At 50.6% G+C, this 18,926-nt stretch overlaps 1 protein-coding gene across 1 annotated transcript; it reads right to left on the bottom strand.

Moving 5' to 3' along the window:
• Positions 1-16,006: 16,006 nt before the first annotated feature.
• On the bottom strand, positions 16,007-17,527 carry LOC128729299 (39S ribosomal protein L38, mitochondrial). The gene is made up of 4 exons (XM_053822966.1): positions 17,395-17,527; positions 17,141-17,296; positions 16,712-17,069; positions 16,007-16,637 (listed from the first exon to the last, which is right to left on the bottom strand). Exons 1-4 carry the CDS (start codon positions 17,525-17,527, stop codon positions 16,058-16,060), a joined length of 1,227 nt encoding a protein of 408 aa, XP_053678941.1. The 3' UTR covers positions 16,007-16,057.
• Positions 17,528-18,926: the final 1,399 nt, after the last annotated feature.

Genomic DNA, 18,926 nt, shown 5'->3' with positions numbered 1-18,926 from the left:
TGTTCGCTGAACCGAGCTGCACCCAGCGAGCCATGCCCGAGCGCTTCTCTGGCTGTTGTATTATTTTTTTTTTGTTAAATGAAAACGTGAAAAGAAGCATCACCCTGGTGCGGGAGAGACCGGATGCGTCGGTTAAGGGCACCCCCGGCTTGGGCGTTACCACCAGAAATTGACGAGCTGCTCGATCGGAACCAAAGAACTGATTGTGTTCGGTTTCGAGAGTGATGTAAAGGCATGGTAGACAGGCAGGCAGGGAAACACAATGGCAAAGGGCCGGTACTACGGTGCAATGGGGGAAGGAAGGGCATGAGAAACGGGTCATATCCACAGCCGGTTTGCTCGACGGCCCTCGCGTGCTGCGCTTGGTGAGTAGTCAACCGCGACCGAGTCGGCGAAGACCTTCACCATATATGGGCATCGACCGGAGGAGGATTCCAAGTGCCGGTTGCATCGGTAGGGGAGTGTGGGGAGTTGGGGAGGTGTAGAGCGTCTCGCAGCGTCCGTATGCACGACCGGAAGGCTCTCTCTCTCACACACACACATACTCGTTCAATTTAACCCACCTAGCCACCGGCACGTGAGAGAAGCACGTGAAGGTCACGTTTAGTCGATGTCTTTCGATACGGGGCAGGATCAGTTACACTTTTCGCCACCGAATGTGCGTCCCTGAACCTGCAAGAGCCGCTACCCCAGCTTGGTTCCCTGTTTTATGCTCCCCAAACATCGCGCAGGCTGGGGCTTGACATTTAGCTGGACGATTGCGACGTTTGATATGTTCGGAGCTCAATCGGTGCCCTGGTTGGGGAAGTGTAGCTCGTCCTTTTTCGCGAGATGATTCACGCCGAAGGAGGTTAACGACATCTTCTGCTCCGAGAGCGAATTTTGGGTACCCTTCCCATCGCTTGGCTAAGGGATTCAATGTCAAAGTTGTGCAAAAAAAATGAGGCTACCCCTCTTATCACGAACACTGGCGAGACCAGCGTCTGCACATGCGCGTCAAGTCATCAGGCCTCGTGTCCTGCCACGGTGGAGACATCGGATGGTACCAATACCAGCACAAATCGCGTGCCGGCCGGAACGAGCCAGCAGAGTGTGCTAAAAGCCCCAAGGAAAGGATCTATACCAAGCGTGTTCGTTTTCCCTGCTCATGTAGGGTGTTTCGTTTGTGCCCGTGACTCTCGCGACATGCTGAGGGAAGAACACATGGCAGAAAAAACGACCACACAAACCCACGTCTGGCAATTAGCCGTCGAGTTTGCTCGCATAGGAGGGAGAACTCGAAACATCAGCTCCATGTTGGATACCGGAGCATGAGCGAGCGAAGGAGAAACACCTCCACAAAACTCTGGCAATACTGACGAACCGAGCGCACGAGAGGCTGACTGCAGAGCACGCGCCGTCTTTTCCATATATGGAAATGATTTCGCTTTTATTATTTCTTTCCCTTCGCTCAGGCGTACCATTGTGCATGAGCTTGTTGGCTTGGTGTAGCCGTGAACGCCTGATATTCATCGCCCCCCTTTTTTTTTTGTATTTCAAGTCGCTTCACTTCTGTACCACTCGTCTCGGAAGTTCTGCGTTACATCCGCACGTTCTGGCAGGACGAGCGCTCAGAAGTTGGGAACTACTTCTGCCACAATTATGCTGGTTAGCAATGCGAACCGGGAGAATTTTTGAAGCCATGCTCTCAGGCTAGCCACAAATTGCTCGAGATGTTTTCCCTTCAAAAAGACCGCCCGGTTCCCGGATAGCCCGTGGACGGGCCTAGCTTTTGTTGAGTTCGTCCACCAACCGTGGACTAGACCTCGCGTAAAAGGCGCACGGTCGATGGCATTTCAAAAAGAAACCATAATAGGCTCGGTCGAGATGAGGTGGATTTTGGGACCGGGTACGGGTTTGGTTGCGTCTTTCGAAAATGGCGATGAGAGTCTAGTGTGGCCCCTGAGGCCAGACGTTCGATCATCCCTAGCTTCATTCATCTGCAACCGGCCCCGGTCCATAGCTGCGTTGGCTGTTCGTATTCGCTGTGCCCTTCTTTTTATGTATCACTCGCAACGCCCCGTTCAATCAATAGCTAAATAAGGCCATGTTGCCATACACCGTCGCTAGGGGCGACCGGCTTTGCAATGCAATCGGCGAGATGGCCGCATTTGGCTTAATTATTAATATTGCCGCCGGTTTGGGTGGCTCGATGATGCCTGGTTCCCGGACCATGTTTGTTCGCACACGCGCCATGCAAAAAGGCGTCCCATCGAAAGTTAATCAAGTCGATTCCGGCCAAATCCCATTACCAGAAACGTGCTGTGGACGTCATGCCACCCTCTGGTGTAGGGGAACTAGTCGCAGGCACACACACACACACACGGGCAGGGCTCGACCTAGCGATGCATAAGGGCTAACGCATGGTAGCTGCGCAAACAGCGCCACACCCTTGATGAGTGTGGAAATAGTGCTGCGAGGGTGCAGGGATCCGTTGACCTACGACAATGTTCCGTTCGGTGCTGAGGAACGTCTCGAAGGTTTCATGTGAGAGAGAGAGAGAGAGAGAGAGAGAGAGAGAGAGACAGAGAGAACGAGCGAGACATTGCATATCCGCAGCATCATCTCAGTTCCAGCTGGCTCACCACAAGAAGCCCTACATCCCCGCAAATAGTCCCTAAATTCACTCTACCAAACATGGCGGAGTGTGTGTTTTTTTCTACTCTTTTTTTTGTACGTCTCGAGAAGAGGAGTAAAAGTTCTACCAGTTCTGCCCTGGCACTTTTGTGCAGAACTGGAGCAGGGCGAGCGAACATAATCAGCAGCATTGGAACGTTTTTCAAAAACCCACCCAGAGTGCACTGCCCCGGGACTGCCAGACTCCAGACAGTCGTTAACACCCGACACCGCCAGCTTCAGGTTCCAGCAGCCACCCAACAGACGGTTCTTCTGGGCAAAAACCGGTATCCGTGCTTGGTTGAAGCCCTTACCGGTGGGACTCGTTGGGCGGCAAGTTTATCGAATTGCAATCGAGCATTGGGTGAGAAGCATGTCTCGAGCGTTCCTCACCAGACATTGGAGTTCTGCGTCAATATGTCGCCGGTGGAGTGTGCTCTAGAAGCTGCCGTTTGCGTAGCGTCAAATATGCATGATTTAACAGCTTAATTTAAGTTTGTTAACATCTGATGAATGTCAAAAGCCACAGTATCATGGGCCACAGCATGATGGCCGGTAAAAGGTCCGGAGGAGGATACACGTGTGATGCGTTACAAAGTTCCCCACGCTCAGGAATTTTGTCCATTTTTTGTTGTTGTTGGTTACCCCAAGCACCGCCTCGGAACGACAGCTCTGATTCATTTTCCACCGCATTTAGCTCGTAATCGCAATTATGCAGAAATTAAGCATGGCGCCTCGCACGTAGCACGGGTGTTCTTTGTGCATTAGCTGAAGAGGCCAGGGAAGACTTGTCAGCTCGTTCCGTTGGAACGCGCCCGACTAAACGCTGGTCGGACGTGATTACGCGTGTATTTTTGGTCTTGTCTGTAACCGTGCTTTACAAGGCTTTCGTGGCAAGAGAGAGCATCATTTAAAAGGCTACACTTCAGATCTCTAATCTCTGTTGAAGCTCCGTCTTTTTTCTTGTTGCTGTTACTTTATTTGCTACCAGCTGCCAGCGAAACGCGCTCCGCTCGGATGGAAGTAAATTACGGCCCACTCGACACGTTGCCGGTGCGCTCAAGCAGTTTGCGAGCGTGGCTGCTTTGATGGGTGCTGAGATTACGTGGATGTATGCGACACATGCCGGGTTTTTGGTGGGTTCGAAATAGACGGGCTTGTGCTTGTGAAACAAGTGCAATTTCGAACAGACCATCCTTTCGGTGGCTCTGTTTGAGGATATTCTCTGTTGGGTGGATGAACGAAGCTGCTTGTTGGGGCAAGGCGCTTTTAGAAAAGCCACCCAGGCGCAAAAGGGTTGGTTAGGGGCTAACGATGGCGATAACATAGCATGCCTTTGCTCGAGAACATGGGAAAAGCACGTTAACATCCGTTGGCTCAAATTCAAACATTCTCAAAATGTGTACATTAACGGGCATTAATTGTGTCCACGCAATTTTCAGCTGCGAGAGAAAGTGGTTAAAGTAGCCCTATTTCAGGGTGACGGCCTTTTTCCACCTCTCAACTCTTCACTCTCGCTCATACGCGAGAGAACACTTTTGCTTTTGCTTCAACCCAAACCGCGAAACCCGTGAGGTGTGTGTCATGTATTATTTGCCCACTGTCCTCTTTCTGCCTTTTTTTTTGTGTTGCTTTTTCACTGCTGCCGTTGGTGCCACTTCTGGCTGCCTACAGCCACACATGGGCCACCATCCATGTGGGTAAGCAACAACAACCACGCTCTTGACAAGCAACTGCCTGACGTCAGCAGTCGAGAATTCATCGATCGTTAAAAAAGCCTTCCGTCGCCAGGGAACGTAGCAGAATGAAGCATGACATCACCGGACCACTCGCGCGAACATCTTCTGAATAGGAAGTGAGCATGCTTTAGCGTATTATCGATAATCTCTCCACCTTCAGACCGAGCTTCCTATCGCCATCCTCAAGGGGATGAGCCCGGGAAACCATCAGCGACCGGAAACGACCGGCCACAATTGGCAGTACTCCGGCTCGTTTGAACGCGGAAACCGTCGAGGTCATTTCGGGGACTGGAGGATTTGCATCACGTCAGGGTTTTGTCTGCTTGGTTTGATGGAGTACGTCATACACGGTGACAGGCCGGACGCGTGCCGATGCAGCCTTTCGCAGACCCAAGATCCTTGACGGGGTATATAGCGTCCTTTTTGGCACTGGAAATTCACAAGCCCCGGAATACGTCCGGAAGTTAAAAGGACCGTCCCTGGTCGACACCTTGAGGTCACTCCATTCGTGAGTTCGAGAAGACGCCTTTCGCTGGTCGGTTCGCGAACTGCGAGTCCTATTTCGGAAGGTACTGTGCAACATTTAAAGGTCATTTGAAGGTCGTGAAGGTGTCGGTGGATGCCGCAGAGGCCCTGCTGGTGTACGTGGCGTAGGTTGCTGCGTTGTTTGCCCGTCCAAATGGTGAAGAAGCACCGTTGCCAAGGCATCGTGCGTGATAATGGCTGCGGTGCCCAAATATAGCATCATCAGCCCCCGGGATGGGAAGGAAACAACAAGTAAAATAAGTGCGCTCCGATAAGGCAGGGCTAAACCTGGGTCGTGAAGCTCGCTGTTGCTCGCTGGCCATTCTCGGCTACACGGCGAAGGTTGGGTCGGTTTGGTCCGCAAATGGCCGCATGGTGCGAACGATCCTCCAGAATTGCGTGCCCGGGGCAGACTATTTGGGAACGCCGAGTAGGCGAGCTGGCACGCGGAGGGCTCGTGGGGGGGGGGGGGGGGGGGGGGAACAAGTCCACTTTCGTATGGCCGGTGCTAAATGCCGAGTGGCCTAGTGCCCGAAACTAGCCGGAGGTGGTTAACCTTCGCCGGCGCGTTTGCCCGAAAACGGTGTTGATCTCAGGAGACGCAACGGCCAAAAAGAAACAAAAGCAAAAAAGCATAAATGAAGCGTTCGAGCCGTGAACAACGCAACACAACCGCACGCAGGCACGTGAGTGTGTGTGTGTGCACATATAAGGCGAAATAAATTCGCTTCTAGGTGCGCACGGTAGACCGGATAAGTATGGATCGCGTAACAAGTTGTCGCTTTGCTACTGCTGTACCATATTTAGTCATCTTTCGCGATGGTTGCCCGTCCTCCATTAGCCGCCTGGAGGGCGATCAGCGTTCGCGAGTGAGCGAGAGCTGCGATATCTGGGGAGAAAAGGTGACGTGATGCTGTGGTTCCGCAGTGTCAAACCGATCGTATGCAAACTGTGGCCGTGTAAACGTGTGGCCCTCCCCGATCTCATGGTCAGACAGTCGATTGCCTCTGGGAAAGATGCCGCTGGGATCGCTAATACGGAAGCTAGTACGGTGTCGGTGTGTGCGTGAATCTAGGCCAGAAGCAGACGTCACCGAATCAAACGAAGATGGCCACAGTACAGCATCCGCTGATGGTGTAAATACTATCAATTATGGGCAATTGTTTTGATTCGCGTTTGACATTCGCTGACGGGGGCTCGAGTACGGACGAGGAGTTGGCTGTAGGAAGATCCGGATCCGGAAAAAAAGAACCCACACAATACGACTGCACTCGGGCAAGGACGAGCGTGTTTCGTTACGCTTGCACGCACACGCCACTCGGCATAATCGCCATGTTTTGCTCATGTCAGTGTCGCCTGAGCCAGGCAGGACTTTGACTGAAAGTTAACCAAAAGCGTGCCCCGCTTTACGCGTTGCCCTTTTAAGGTCCTAGTTCGGTTCGATCGGTCGGCTTCAGAAGCAGATGCGCCACCGAGAAGGTACAAAAAAGGTGCGTGAGAAAGAGAGAGAGAGAGAGAGAGAGAGAGAGAGAGAGAGAGAGAGAGAGAGAGAGAGAGAGAAAGTCAAAGATGAAATCGGATCGGAAAAAAAGGGGGGAGATATCTGGGGAGCTCGCAAAAGGCTAAATAAGGTTATCATCGCGCGTTGCGTACTACTCGCGTCCCAAGCCCAACCGGCTAGACAGACAGACAGGCGACAGGGCCGCGAATACCCTCGCTGATTGGCTTGAGAGCTGCGAGTCTACCGACAACTCCCGGCTATCAGGGTCGATGGTGGATGGCACAGATGAGGGTTGGGGTGAGGGTTAGGCAATAAACACTCAAGTGGGCAAAATAAACGGGTCAAGATCGGTGCATGTCGGGGACTCCACATTGTGCGCCAGTGAATCATCCCCGTGGGAAACCTACCATTGGCTGAAGGGTTGTGATGGTCGAATGTGAGCCGCCGAGAGAAAGCGCTTTTGTTGCTTACTTACGGGCTCGTAAATGGGTAGCGAACGCCCAAAATGCATTACCACCCGAGGTGGCCAATTACGCTGGATGTAGATCTAATTACGGAGCATTCTGTTTCGTTCCTACCACGTCGGGTCGTTGTGTGCCCTTTAGATCTTTCCTCCCCGAGTCGGAATCAAATAGGATGAAACGTTAAAAAGCAAGCCCTTCCCAGAGAGGAAGTCTGGCTCGCCGGTAGGTGTTATTAGGGGCTTCCCAAAATCCACCTAACCGACCGTTAAAATGCCCTTCCAGCTTGACGTTTCTTTGGTGAAAACGTGCGAGGACAAACGAACGAGTGGTAGAGAGCACGACGAAAGGGAACATAACGCACAGGGGCGGACGAAAACGATGTTCAACCTTGTTTCGGTTGGCGTGTGCACTTGACATTGAGTGGTACGCAAAACCTGCCACGCTACACTTGGCGCCAGACGGCAACGTAGCAGGGGCTGACGTGCGTACGTTCCCTAGCAGCTATTTGCGTATGGGAATCGGGTTCCGTAGGTTCCCGCGACCTCAACGCGCGTGAGTGAGAGGAACCGGAGCTGTTGCATTAATTTATGCCAGGGGTTTGGGTTGGCGTGAACGAAACCGACCACGGAGAGGGAGAGAGAGAGAGAGAGAGCGAGTGAGAGAGATCATCAAGTCATAAACGGAAGAAAAAAGAAAACCGCTGGTTCCCTTAGGCAACAGTGCTGAGGGAATGCACGCTGGTATGCTCGGTCGTTCAAGGTCAAACGTATTCCATCCGTGCGGTTCTGCGGATCAACGATCGTGACCCTCCGGTCTCGAGATGCGAGTGAAGAAGAACCGGAGAAAATGAGCTGATGGGATGGAAATGGAACATGATCCCGCGAGCGCGTTAAGATCAAGGGAAGATTTTGTGCGCCTTTTGCTTGGAACACCTTCAATTCTGGGAACGTGCGAAGGCCCGTCTATTTCTGTGCGGGCGTTGCGAAAACGATCTTGCTCCCTGGTAAATCCCTGCCCGTGTTGAACGTTTGGTTTAGAATTACAGCACCAGTTAGGCGCAACTAAACCGGGTGTTAGACCTTTAAGATCTGCAACCTCTGGAACGGCTCATGGTTCGTCAATCACGAGCAATGTGGCTCGAAACCACGGCGCCATACGCTGATCCTAGCCCACGTCGGAAGGCGTCGAGTTGGTTTGCTCACTGGCGCTTTACTGCACCGGACGCTAGCTGTCAAGTGCGCGTGGGATGTCAAAGACACACGCACACGCGACCAGCTGGCGCAACCCCGGTACGGCTCCATTCATCGCTCGCGCCCCAAACCATTTCCCAAAAGGCCCCCACGGAGGCGTTGCTTGGGCGTAGGTCGCAGTCACCCGTAGGCCCGCACAATCTAACCATCCTTGATCCACTCTCCACGAAGAGCCATAAAGACGGCACGAAGAAATGCCATGAATGGGCCGATAAAACACGTCCCGCACGCAGGATCCGGCGCCTTGAGCTGCGCGCGTGCCAGATGGAAGGAAGTGCCAATAATTTGTCATCCGGCAGCGGGCAGTGAGAGAGAGAGAGAGAGAGAGAGAGAGAGGGTGGAGGGGGGAGGCTTTCTGCCGCCGTTAAGACCTGCGCTCGATATGGGCATAAACGGTGTGCGCACACCTTGGCCGCGTGCGTCTTGCGTAAAACCAACATGGCCGCCATCGAGGTGCCACGTGGGCGTCCTTCTGACAGATGAGTTGCGTTGCGCGCACGTTACCGACTGTGGGTCCTCCCACGAACGCATCCCGGTGCTCTAGTTTTGGCGGGGCTGTGGGCAGACTGGATTAATTTGGCAACTTTGGCAGAAAACGAGCCGCTCCTCTGCCGAGACACCTGGTCGCGTGTACGCCAACCGTTCTTTGCACGGGCACGAATGAACGGTAACGGTGATTTTATTTCGTGGGTTTTCCCTCCACTTCCAACCGGTGTACCGTTAAAGAAAAGGAAGGGAAAGCAGCCGATGGTTTGGGGCGATGAATTCGTGGTGTTTGGAATCTACTTGTGTTCCCGCGGCCCATCCTCCTGGACGATAGTTGCACATATTAGCTGCTCGATGGTTGCGCAAAACGCTAATAGAGGTTAGTTCAATTTGCTCGTTTGACTAAAGACCCTAATTTCTCCGGGCGCGAAGCCATCACTCACAATTGACCCAGGTCAAGAGGACAAGCACGCCCTTGTGTAGGAGACGCCATGAAAACGGGTCAAGGTACTGACGTGTGATGAAAAAAAAAATCGCGCGTTTATTGATTGATAACAAGCGGGTCGTATAAATCTCGAAGGTATGATATCATCTCACACGCGAGATTGCTACTCCAACTGGTGAAGTGTCTCACGCACAACCCAACCCCTTCTGGGCGTATCTTTACTACCTCTGGAACACATTCCAATTTGATCGATCATCGCATTCTGTACGTGCCACGCGTAAGCTCGATTGACGTTATCACAAGCTATCAGTTCGGTATCAGTGGCGATTCCACAACCTCTCCAACAAACCGGTGAAGCGTACACTGTCACCATCGAGGTTTGAACCCTCAAACCTACCCATTATTACGACAGAGCAGGCCCAGGGCTCTCGCTTATCGACGACAGGCTCTACCCAAATCATCCGACGCCGATAGCGATAGCCCTTGTAAGAGTCCTTCTTCACACATGTTGCTGCCAACCAAAAGGGTCTCTCGTCACCCTTCGAGCTTGATCGTATCTTATCGAGACGACGGAATGTGCTCCGGAATGCACTGGTTGTGTTCTCGTAAAGTACTCGCCCTACTGGCGAAAGCCGAAGCTCTGTGGTAGCGGGAAAGAGACAAAAGATGATTTTCTACCTACCCCTCACCGGTTTGAGTGATTTTGGGTGATTTTTCCCCGCCTGGCTGCACGAAGCGAACGAAATGGGCTAGATTTCTCCGCTTTGCACCTTCGCACCCTTGTGCGTGTGCATGTGTGCGGCTGCCAGCAGCGATTTTGGGTTTGTGTGCGCGTTTCTCCAAATTCTAAGTCCGGCCGATGCGTCGGCGAAGAGAACTTAGCAAATTTGTGGATTGAAGCAAACGGCGAAGAGTACGGGTAAGTTAAAGAGAAAACTCAAACTGCCAGTGTGCAAGTGCTGTTCTTGGAGAAAGGTCGCATCATTGCAGAGGAAGCGGTACCGTTGAGGTAGGTTAAAAATCATCCCAATTGGAGTTTGATCTGTTTTCTAATACTTTCATTATCTTATTTCATGTTTTCTGCTGCTTGACGAGGGAACTACTATGCAGGACAGGATGTTTGCTCCTGTTTGACGAGAAAATTATGTCGCAGCATTTCACCACTGGAAATACTGCTGATAAACGTGAACTACGTGCAATTGGACGATACAGGCAAGCAGTGTTACTGGACGATGAAGGCATTTATTCCCCGTACACGCAGCTGAAAGACGCCACCGCAAACGAAATATAATGAAATATGAAAAACGCAATAAAATGTACTGTATTCCCTCTTGTAGGTTCTTCCGTCTGCGCGTTTGTTCTGAAAGAGAGCGCAGCCGTAAGCGCGAGCGTAATTGCGCTCGAAGCTTGCGCTCGCGGCTTGCGTTCTCTCTACCTTGAAAGAAACTGAGCTACAGAAATGAGAAATGTGAGCAAAGGGGAAAAGGGCCGAAGCATGCACGAGCGTTTCCGGCCGCGGTTTCATTTTTGACGACAAAACCGCAAATTTGAAGCCTTTTGAGAGCCTCGGTCGTGAGTTTCTTTTGAGTGATTCTTGGCAGTAGGGCGTAGACGGTCAAGATTCCTGGTTCCGAAAAAAACGCAACCTCCCCGACTGTTGAGATGCTCGCCCCGTGACGTCAATTCCCAGGCCTGGACGCCTCGTTACGCCAACGATCATTCGATCGACGATTATACCGGTCCATCTCCTGGTGCAGCAGAAGAAGAGTAGGTCCAATCAGCATCCCACGAGCGGCCCAGGGGTAGACGAGATGAACCGGTGCGGGGAATAACTGCAAAAATACCGAACGATGCTCCCATTTCGGTTGAATTTTCGAGATGCGAGTCTGCTCGCGCATTCGCTTCGGGTGCTCGGGTGCGCTTCGGCTAACGCCCGAAGGCGTTGCTAACGGGAGCTGCACGAGATGAACATCGCCTGGTTGGCGATGGCCGATTTCGGGCGCTGGTCAGAGCTTAATCAGGGCTTACCGAGGCGTGAAAGCCTGCACCCGCGGGTCAATGGCATTGAAGCGGGATTTATTATTATCGTCGTTCGTGTCTGCGTTATCCGTTGCATTTACTGTTCACCTGCCTGGTGGTGGGAGCGAACGAGAGCCACCGGTGGCTCCGGTAGCGTAGCGTCTCGCTCGCACAATCCGAAAGTCGGAAGATTTAACGCCTCTAATCTAAACTGATTAGGTCGACACACACCATTCGGAGATCTTGGGGTGAGGTTATGGCCATTTTTTTGCTCACTTTTTCGGCACCACATCTGGAGACCGCCTGCACGGGTTGCATATCTGCAGCAGTACTATCGAATCTTGCGTTATCTTGCGCTGTTTGAGCCTAGAAACTGCTGGTACGTCGCAGCCAGCAATCACAACCGCTGGGTGCAGTGGAGAAAAACAGGCAAGCAAGAGAAAAAGAGAAGGAAAAAAAGGCGAGCCCAGATGAGCAAACAAAAGCAGCTGGAAGTAGAGGAAGGTTTCTTTCTCCGTGCCCAATTAGTGGAGCACACCGGCAAAGGGAGCGAGAAGAAGCCCCAGCGGAGGCGAGCAGGTGGAATGAGGAGAAGTACTACCCCTTCGGAAAAAAGGTACTCGCGCCTTTCGCCGGCGAGACGCTCTCGCACGCCAGCCGGCTCCCGATGGCAATTCAACCGTAGCTTGGAGCCTAATTAGAGCGTTCGCCCTACCATTCGTCTGCTGATGTGGGATGCGAGGGTATTGGGGAGAAAAAAATTAATATTTATTTTGAAGAAATTAACACTCACCTTCCCAGCAGCCTCCCCCCACCCCTCTTGCATGAATGGTTTGCACCCCAAAAAAGGGTGGCAACCCCGAGTCTAGCGGCTTATTAGGCCGATCGGACCGATGGGCTGATGGGTTGTGCTGCTTTCATCCGTAATCTCTCTATTTTGGGCACCTGCAGTGGTCGGACCAACGCCTGGAGGCAATTTTCCCCTCCCCAAAAGGCGCAACGCTAATTGCTGCACTTTCGCGATCTCCGGTGATTTTTGGTGCTGAAGATCATGCTGAGGCTAGTGATACACCCGAGAAGGCAGGATCAATGCCCATCTGGGAAGGTCTTAAAAACCGCTCACAAGATTTCGCAATTACAAATCCCCAACCGGCGGTGTCCGAGATCAAGATCTACCTTGGATCACGCACGTGACTAAGACGTCACTGCAGCCTCCGTCACAGCAGAAGTTATCTACATTTGTTGTCCTGCGTAATCTCCAACACAAGGTCAGTGCGTATGGCTGAGATCAGGTCTGCGTTATCTCGATTCCGCATCTCATGCGCAGAACCCGCACCATTGCCGCCAGATTCCTAAATACCCTAACCCACACGCCGCTCAAAAGAACCCCAAGCATGCGTTTACAAGCACCGCTTAAACGCTCGATCAAAAGCGGCATTTTGCAGCGTCTCGTCCCGTTAATTATCCGCGAGCTTTTCCTCATTCAAACAAGAAAAAAAAAGCCGGCGGGAAAGCATGCGTGCGCGGGAGGAACCGGGTAAAAGGGCCGATCATGGTCCAATTAGTGCACTGGCACGAAAGCGGAAATGCGAGGTGTGTGTGTGTGTGTGTGTGTGTGTGTGTGTGTGTGCGTGCGTGTGTGGGCGCGTGGTCGAGTGGTTCCAGAGGGCTCTACCCGAGGCCTCCACCCTTCGAGGCGCCTGGTGGAAGATGTGCGATCCAGATCCGAATACGCACTCGTCCGTGGCCTCGTGGTGTTGGCCGAGTTCCGGTCCAACATGGTGGCTTCCACGTCATGCCAGTGGCTCCTAACACGGGCGGGAAGATCTTAATCAGTTATTTATAAGCGTTAAATTATCGCCCGTCGATTGGGCAGGCTCGAGGAGGTCGACCATGGCTGGGTTTTTGGAGCTCCATCAACTCGTAGGAAATTGACAAAATGTAGCGCGTGCACTTCCACTCGGTTCGTTGACACCAGATCCCGGGAAGTTGGGGCTTTTATTTCGCATTTCAAACACCTTCTAAAGCCAGTTTCGTACTGCGTCAGAAGGGATTAACAGTTTCGTACTGCGTCAGAAGAGAGTTACAGTTTACTTAGAATTCCAAAGAGTAAAATCCAGAAACTTACTTTTTATCCAACGCTAAAAAAACGTTTCAGAGCGCTTATTGCAGGTGTTCAGTTTGCGAGCAGGTAGACACACCTCCATGAGACAGCGCTGACCTCTTCGATTTCTATTCATTATTGCTTTGCCGTACAGGTAGAGAAAGAGTTCTACGAAATCAGTAAACTCGGAACTGCTACTCCTCGGTGATTCTCTTGTTCGTGCAGTTCTACCACGTTCGAGGAACGCTAATCCCTATATTCCACCTCGCAAGTGCTCCAAACACTCTAACAATGCCCTCCCCGATGCATCGTACGATCCTCTTCACCGTCCGCATTATAACGAATGCAGAAACTGTACCTGGCGTAGAGAAAACGCCAACTGCGGCCGAAAGCGGGTGCTCCATTTTTTTTCTTTTATTATTTCTTTCGCTGGAATTGCTGCAGGTGGTTGGAGCGAGATTCCATAAATAAAGATTCGCCGGCAGGCGGGGACGCATAAAACTACGAAATGCTCTTTAACCGAGCAGGTTTTCCGTACCGTGGGGAAGGGGACGTGAAAGCTGTCGAAATGCGGAGAGAAAACGGAATCAAAAATCGGAACAGCCCGTGAGGGCCTCTGCGTGATGTCTAACCCACCATCAATCACTGGATGAGGGATCAGGCCTCCAAGGGGGTGGAAAACAGGTGGGAAAAGCAAGGGGAGAGGTTCACAAGCTGATAAGCAACCCTGTCCAAGTGGCGCTTTTATTCACGTGGTGCTGTGTGTTAGCAACTATTAGCAGCAGGTGTTGGGTTCGCAGAAGACCACCAGAAATGTAAGACACAGGTTGTGGGGATGATGTAACATTTGTCCGTCCTTTTGCGGCTCTTTGCTGACGTCAGGAACCCGGCGACTCATTACTAGAACGTGTGTGGCTGTATTGGTAGCGTCGACTTCGCACGTGAGGACACGTAATCGCATTTCAGCCTAGAATTGAATAAAGTTCCGGCCGTTAATGCGATTTGTCGCCAACCCACAGGTGCCCTTTTTTTTGTCAGCATTCACCCGTCCCTGACCTGCACCCTCTCGCACCCACCACCCACACCATGCCACAACTCCAGAACCACCTGCTAGCGAATTCCAAGAACCGAAACCATGGGTATACTTCGGTCACTTCTGATAAGCAACGTTTCTGGTAAATTGCAACCCAACCGGCTGTTACTGGACTCCCCTCCCCCCCCTTCCCTGTCTCTCTCTCTCTCTCTCTCTCTCTCTCTCTTGGTGACATCCGAGGTCAGCTGACACCCCTTCCCCCCGCTCTTCCCCCACCCCCCGGCGATGGTCGTGGCATTCCTTTTTTGCCCTTTTAAGTCCGGATGGCCGGAGTTGGCCAAAGCGGCCAACGCGGCCACGGATTCTAGCTAAAGCTAAGCTTGCCAAACCCGGTAGACCTTCGGTGGGTTGGTGTGCGATCGCGACCGCTTCCGAATATGGGCGCTTGGAGGATCGTTAAATTTGCGACAACTTTCCAAAAAGCAACACCTACGGGGGGGCCAGGAGGGCACATTCTATCGCTTGCCGGGGGGGGGGGGGGGTGACCTTGCTGAAAGGGGTGGGAGGTCAGGGCTATTGTCTTTCCATCCTCTCCTGTCCCGTTCGAGGCAGTTCGCTGGCCTTGCTTTATGTAATAAGATGCATAGGTGCTTTTTTTTCTTTTGTGCTTCAAAGCCGTCCCACCATTGAAACTGAGCCCAGGGGGCACGAAAGTGATAATGGATTGTTCGGGTCATGTGTGTGTGTGCGAAAACCTCACCACCCTTTTCGCAAGCCCTAAAGCCCACTTTCGCGGCCGCTATCGCACGGGCTTATCTTAATTGAGTTTGCCAAGGTGCGGCTCAACGAAGAAACGCCTTATCTTACAAAAAAAGGTGGCAACATAGGCGCGCGGTCGAGAGTTAGGAGAGGAACGGGGGGGGGGTTGACCGAAGTACGTTGGAAAATGTGCACTGAAAACTCATCGAAAGCTTCCCGACTGTCCATCGAAACGTGCGGCCACGCGATCCCCAAAATTCGCTCCCCGCCCTGGAACGTACGTGAAAAACTGCCCAAACACACACAGCAGGGCAACACAAACGCCCTTTTTGCGGTGATAGAGTGCATTTACAAACAAAAACGCATTCAAACCCGCTTCCCGGAAGGTGCCGTGAAAGAGCGCCTCATCTTCCCACGAACCCGGGCTTGTTATTTCCCGCTGGGGAAGATAAATGAAAAGAAAAGCACATAATTTCGCGTTCAAACATGGCGATATTAAAACATTTCCCTTCGCCGGTGGCACAAAGCACACCGATAGAGCTGATGGGGAAGGGGCTTTTTTTAATCGCATTCACGTTATGCGTGTTTGCGCCCTTTTTGAAGTGATAGCCAATAGTTTTTATATCGTAAATACGCTTCATTGCACTCGCATGATCTTTTTCGTCTAGCTCGACCCAGCTTTCACTTTTCGAAACGTGAGGGGTTGACGTTTTCGAGGAACCAAAAATCGCCGTAATGAACCGAACGCACCGGAGCACGTCCCTTTTTGCCTGGGAAGGGCGATTTGGCGGATGATGAGTTGGTGCGTGATGCGCAAATGAAATACACCCAAGATGGACGTCTCGAGCGTGGTTAGAGAATGCACAAAGTGTGATTTGCATTAAGCGATGGTTGAACGGAACCGTTCGCGTGCGACGGGAAGCATTACAAATAGGGTGTGAATCTTGAGCTGTTTCGTGCTCTGCGCATGCTAACGAGCTTGCTCCAAACAGTAGAATGGTGTTTTAAGTTTCATTTTCGCCCTAACGCGGAGATTTATTTTAAGCGAGTTTAACACTACACCTCGACGCAACTGCACTAGATATCGTTTATCCTGCCCCATCCGAGACGGTCCTTTCGAATTTCCGTGCGAAGCCAAGACGGTACGTCACGCACCGGGTGAGCGTTCGGGAAGCGCAGCGGTTTCTCTGGTCCATCAAACGGATGCGTTTTGGCGAGCTTACGCGTCAGATACTCTTTGCGGACCTGGGCCGGATCGCGGTACTTGTCCATGTACAGGTTGAACGGCTTGCGGAGCGGGAACCATTCCTGTGCGCGGATGTACGGCGCCGGGAAGTCGTACTCGAACACCGGATGCTGCAGCTGCAGTTTTTCGTGATAGAATGCGGGCAGGCTGTCGTCCCAGTTGGCCTGGAAGAACGCTAACCCAGCGGGTGTGATACTGTCTTGGTGCTGGCGGTAGAAATCGAGCGTGCTGAATGTACGCCCCGGCAGATCGTACGGTTCCGTTTGCCGATATGGCGCGAAATCCAGCTTGGCCTCTTGCTTGTACAGTACGAACACGTGGCGATGATAGCCGGTGCCTTTGGGTGGAATTGGTTGCAGGTATGGCACCACCACCTCACCCTTCGCGACATCTCCGTTGGGAATGTTGCCACTGTAGCAAAATTGTTATGAAAATGAACGAAATTATTGAAACATTCACGGTGAGTTTTTTTTTTAATTACTTACATGAACCAGTGGCAATATTCCATTTCGCTATCCTCGAAATGCCCGTCTGGATTGGTAAGCAGTAGGCACCACCAGCTCTTCTGCCCTTCTGCGACACTTTCCCCATTAAAACTGAAACGATCATCGAACTGCACCATCGGTGCAGATTGGGTTTCTCTTGGCTTTAGCATGTTCCCGTAACGGACAGGATGCAGTAGGTCTCCAGCCTCATATTGGATGCGTAGTTCAACACGCGGCACAAAGTAGGCTGAACCGAATAAATGTTCAAATATGCCGTAATGCTCAGCGACACGCTGGATGTGGAACGGACCGCTCGTTTTTAGCCAATCCTCCCGCACCAACTCTAGGTCAACTTGTACTACAAAAATATAACGAATGTTTCTTAGTTTAAAGCAGATTGTAATATTTTCATCCCGGTCATAAACATACATTTCCGTTCCCGCGAGAGTCGCTCCAGTTCGGAATTGTTTCTTTGGGCTTTCAAATGCGCGAGACGTTCAGATAGCTGAGCGGATCGGGCTGGTTTCAAGTAGGGAAATCCGATGTTGACCGGCCGGCTGACTTCGGGGTCAACTGTTTTTTCACCTGCAAAACAAACGATATCCGGTAAAACATGACTCGTCTGGCATGACATTGTTACGAAACGTGCGGATTTCGAGTGCCGCTAAGAGCATTATACTTACTTTCCAATCGCTCTTGCAGAGTCTTGGCAATGCCGGGGGCTCGACCACGCAATCGATGTCCATGTCGAGCATGTAGGTATTGCAAAGCATTTAATCTAAGCAGAAAATATTCACTTTGAATTATGAGAGCCATGTTTTGATACGGCACCTGGTGTTTGACATCGGCCTATTCGTTTGACGTTTTTGTATTTACGGAGTGGCGTTACGTTATGACGTTTCTTTTGATCGGATTTAAAAATCCAGAAAAACGTTACACATTTTGGTCGTTGCCGTACGACAATATGTTAATTGAGGAAACAAAATTTAACGAAGCCAAAAGTTCGGATGAAAATTACAATTATAGTCGCCATTGAGAAAATTCAATTTTTATTGTGGAATGAATCAGCAAAATATGTATATATATACAGATATATAACATTGCAAGGTCGCTAGAATCACATCCCAGATCACATACGCAAATTTTACGAATTTCTTCGTTCACCTTTGTTTTAGTCGGGTAACTATCAAATAGACATACAATTGGAAGATGACTGATAATTCCTATAACATGGAAACATGAAAAATTAAAGCTAGAAGCTGATGGAAAAAGAGAAAATTAAAGCTAGAAGAAACAAAAAAAAACAAAAGACAAATTGCATCGAAATCAAGCCCGCCTAAAAAGAGCAATATTTGAACGGGTATTTGTAATGATAGCTTGAGCTTAAAGTAATACTGCTAACGACGAGAAGCATTAACGTTATTGTTGAACAAAAGAACCCAAATATTCTAGCGTTGATATGGCAATTAGTACAGGACGTATGCATCCCCATGTATATCTATAACAAATCTCATAATTATTCCTTTCCTTCGCACATTACGATCCCTGGGCTGAGCTGAGATGTAGAGTAGTAAAGTACATGAGCGCATTTCTTAAGGTACAATCGACACAGGCAAACATTAAGGCAATTTCAACGATCTTTACGTACAACGCGCTGCTGCAAGTGTTCATCAATTAGTCTTTTCGTAAGGCATATTTTCCAGTGTGCCGTTCCTGTTTTCTTTTCAAGCGTATCGCCTAATTCATATGTTCATGTAAATTGTTTTTGTGCATTCGAATCGTTAGGGCCGTGGCATCAAGTTGGTCGTTTTTCGATACTGAATTGACTTTCCTTTAGTTTTTAACGTACACGAATTTCACGGTGGGTCTCCATTTCGATAAGCCTGCTGCAACAAATTAATCTTTCCTCACTTCGTACGGTTCTTCTGATATAGATAGATTAAATGGTATCTTTTTTAAAGCCAAGCCTGAATATTCAGGTTAAAAATGCCTAGCAAAATATGCTGCCTACCAGTGTGTACTGCTGCAGTGCATAGTTAATAGAATTTTATCACTTAAGGTCTTGTAATATTGGTACCGCACAAAAAGCAATGCTACCTAGATAATGTTCGTAATAAAATATTCTTTGCTGTAATAATCGTCACGATCAAAGCGATGGAAGAAATCTAAAATATCTAATATTTTAAAATGTTTTTAAATATGATTAACCTAGCTG

The sequence above is a fragment of the Anopheles nili genome, chromosome X (assembly GCF_943737925.1).
Source record: "Anopheles nili chromosome X, idAnoNiliSN_F5_01, whole genome shotgun sequence".
NCBI classification, from domain to species: domain Eukaryota; kingdom Metazoa; phylum Arthropoda; class Insecta; order Diptera; family Culicidae; genus Anopheles; species Anopheles nili.
This window is presented reverse-complemented; position numbering and strand designations above follow the sequence as displayed.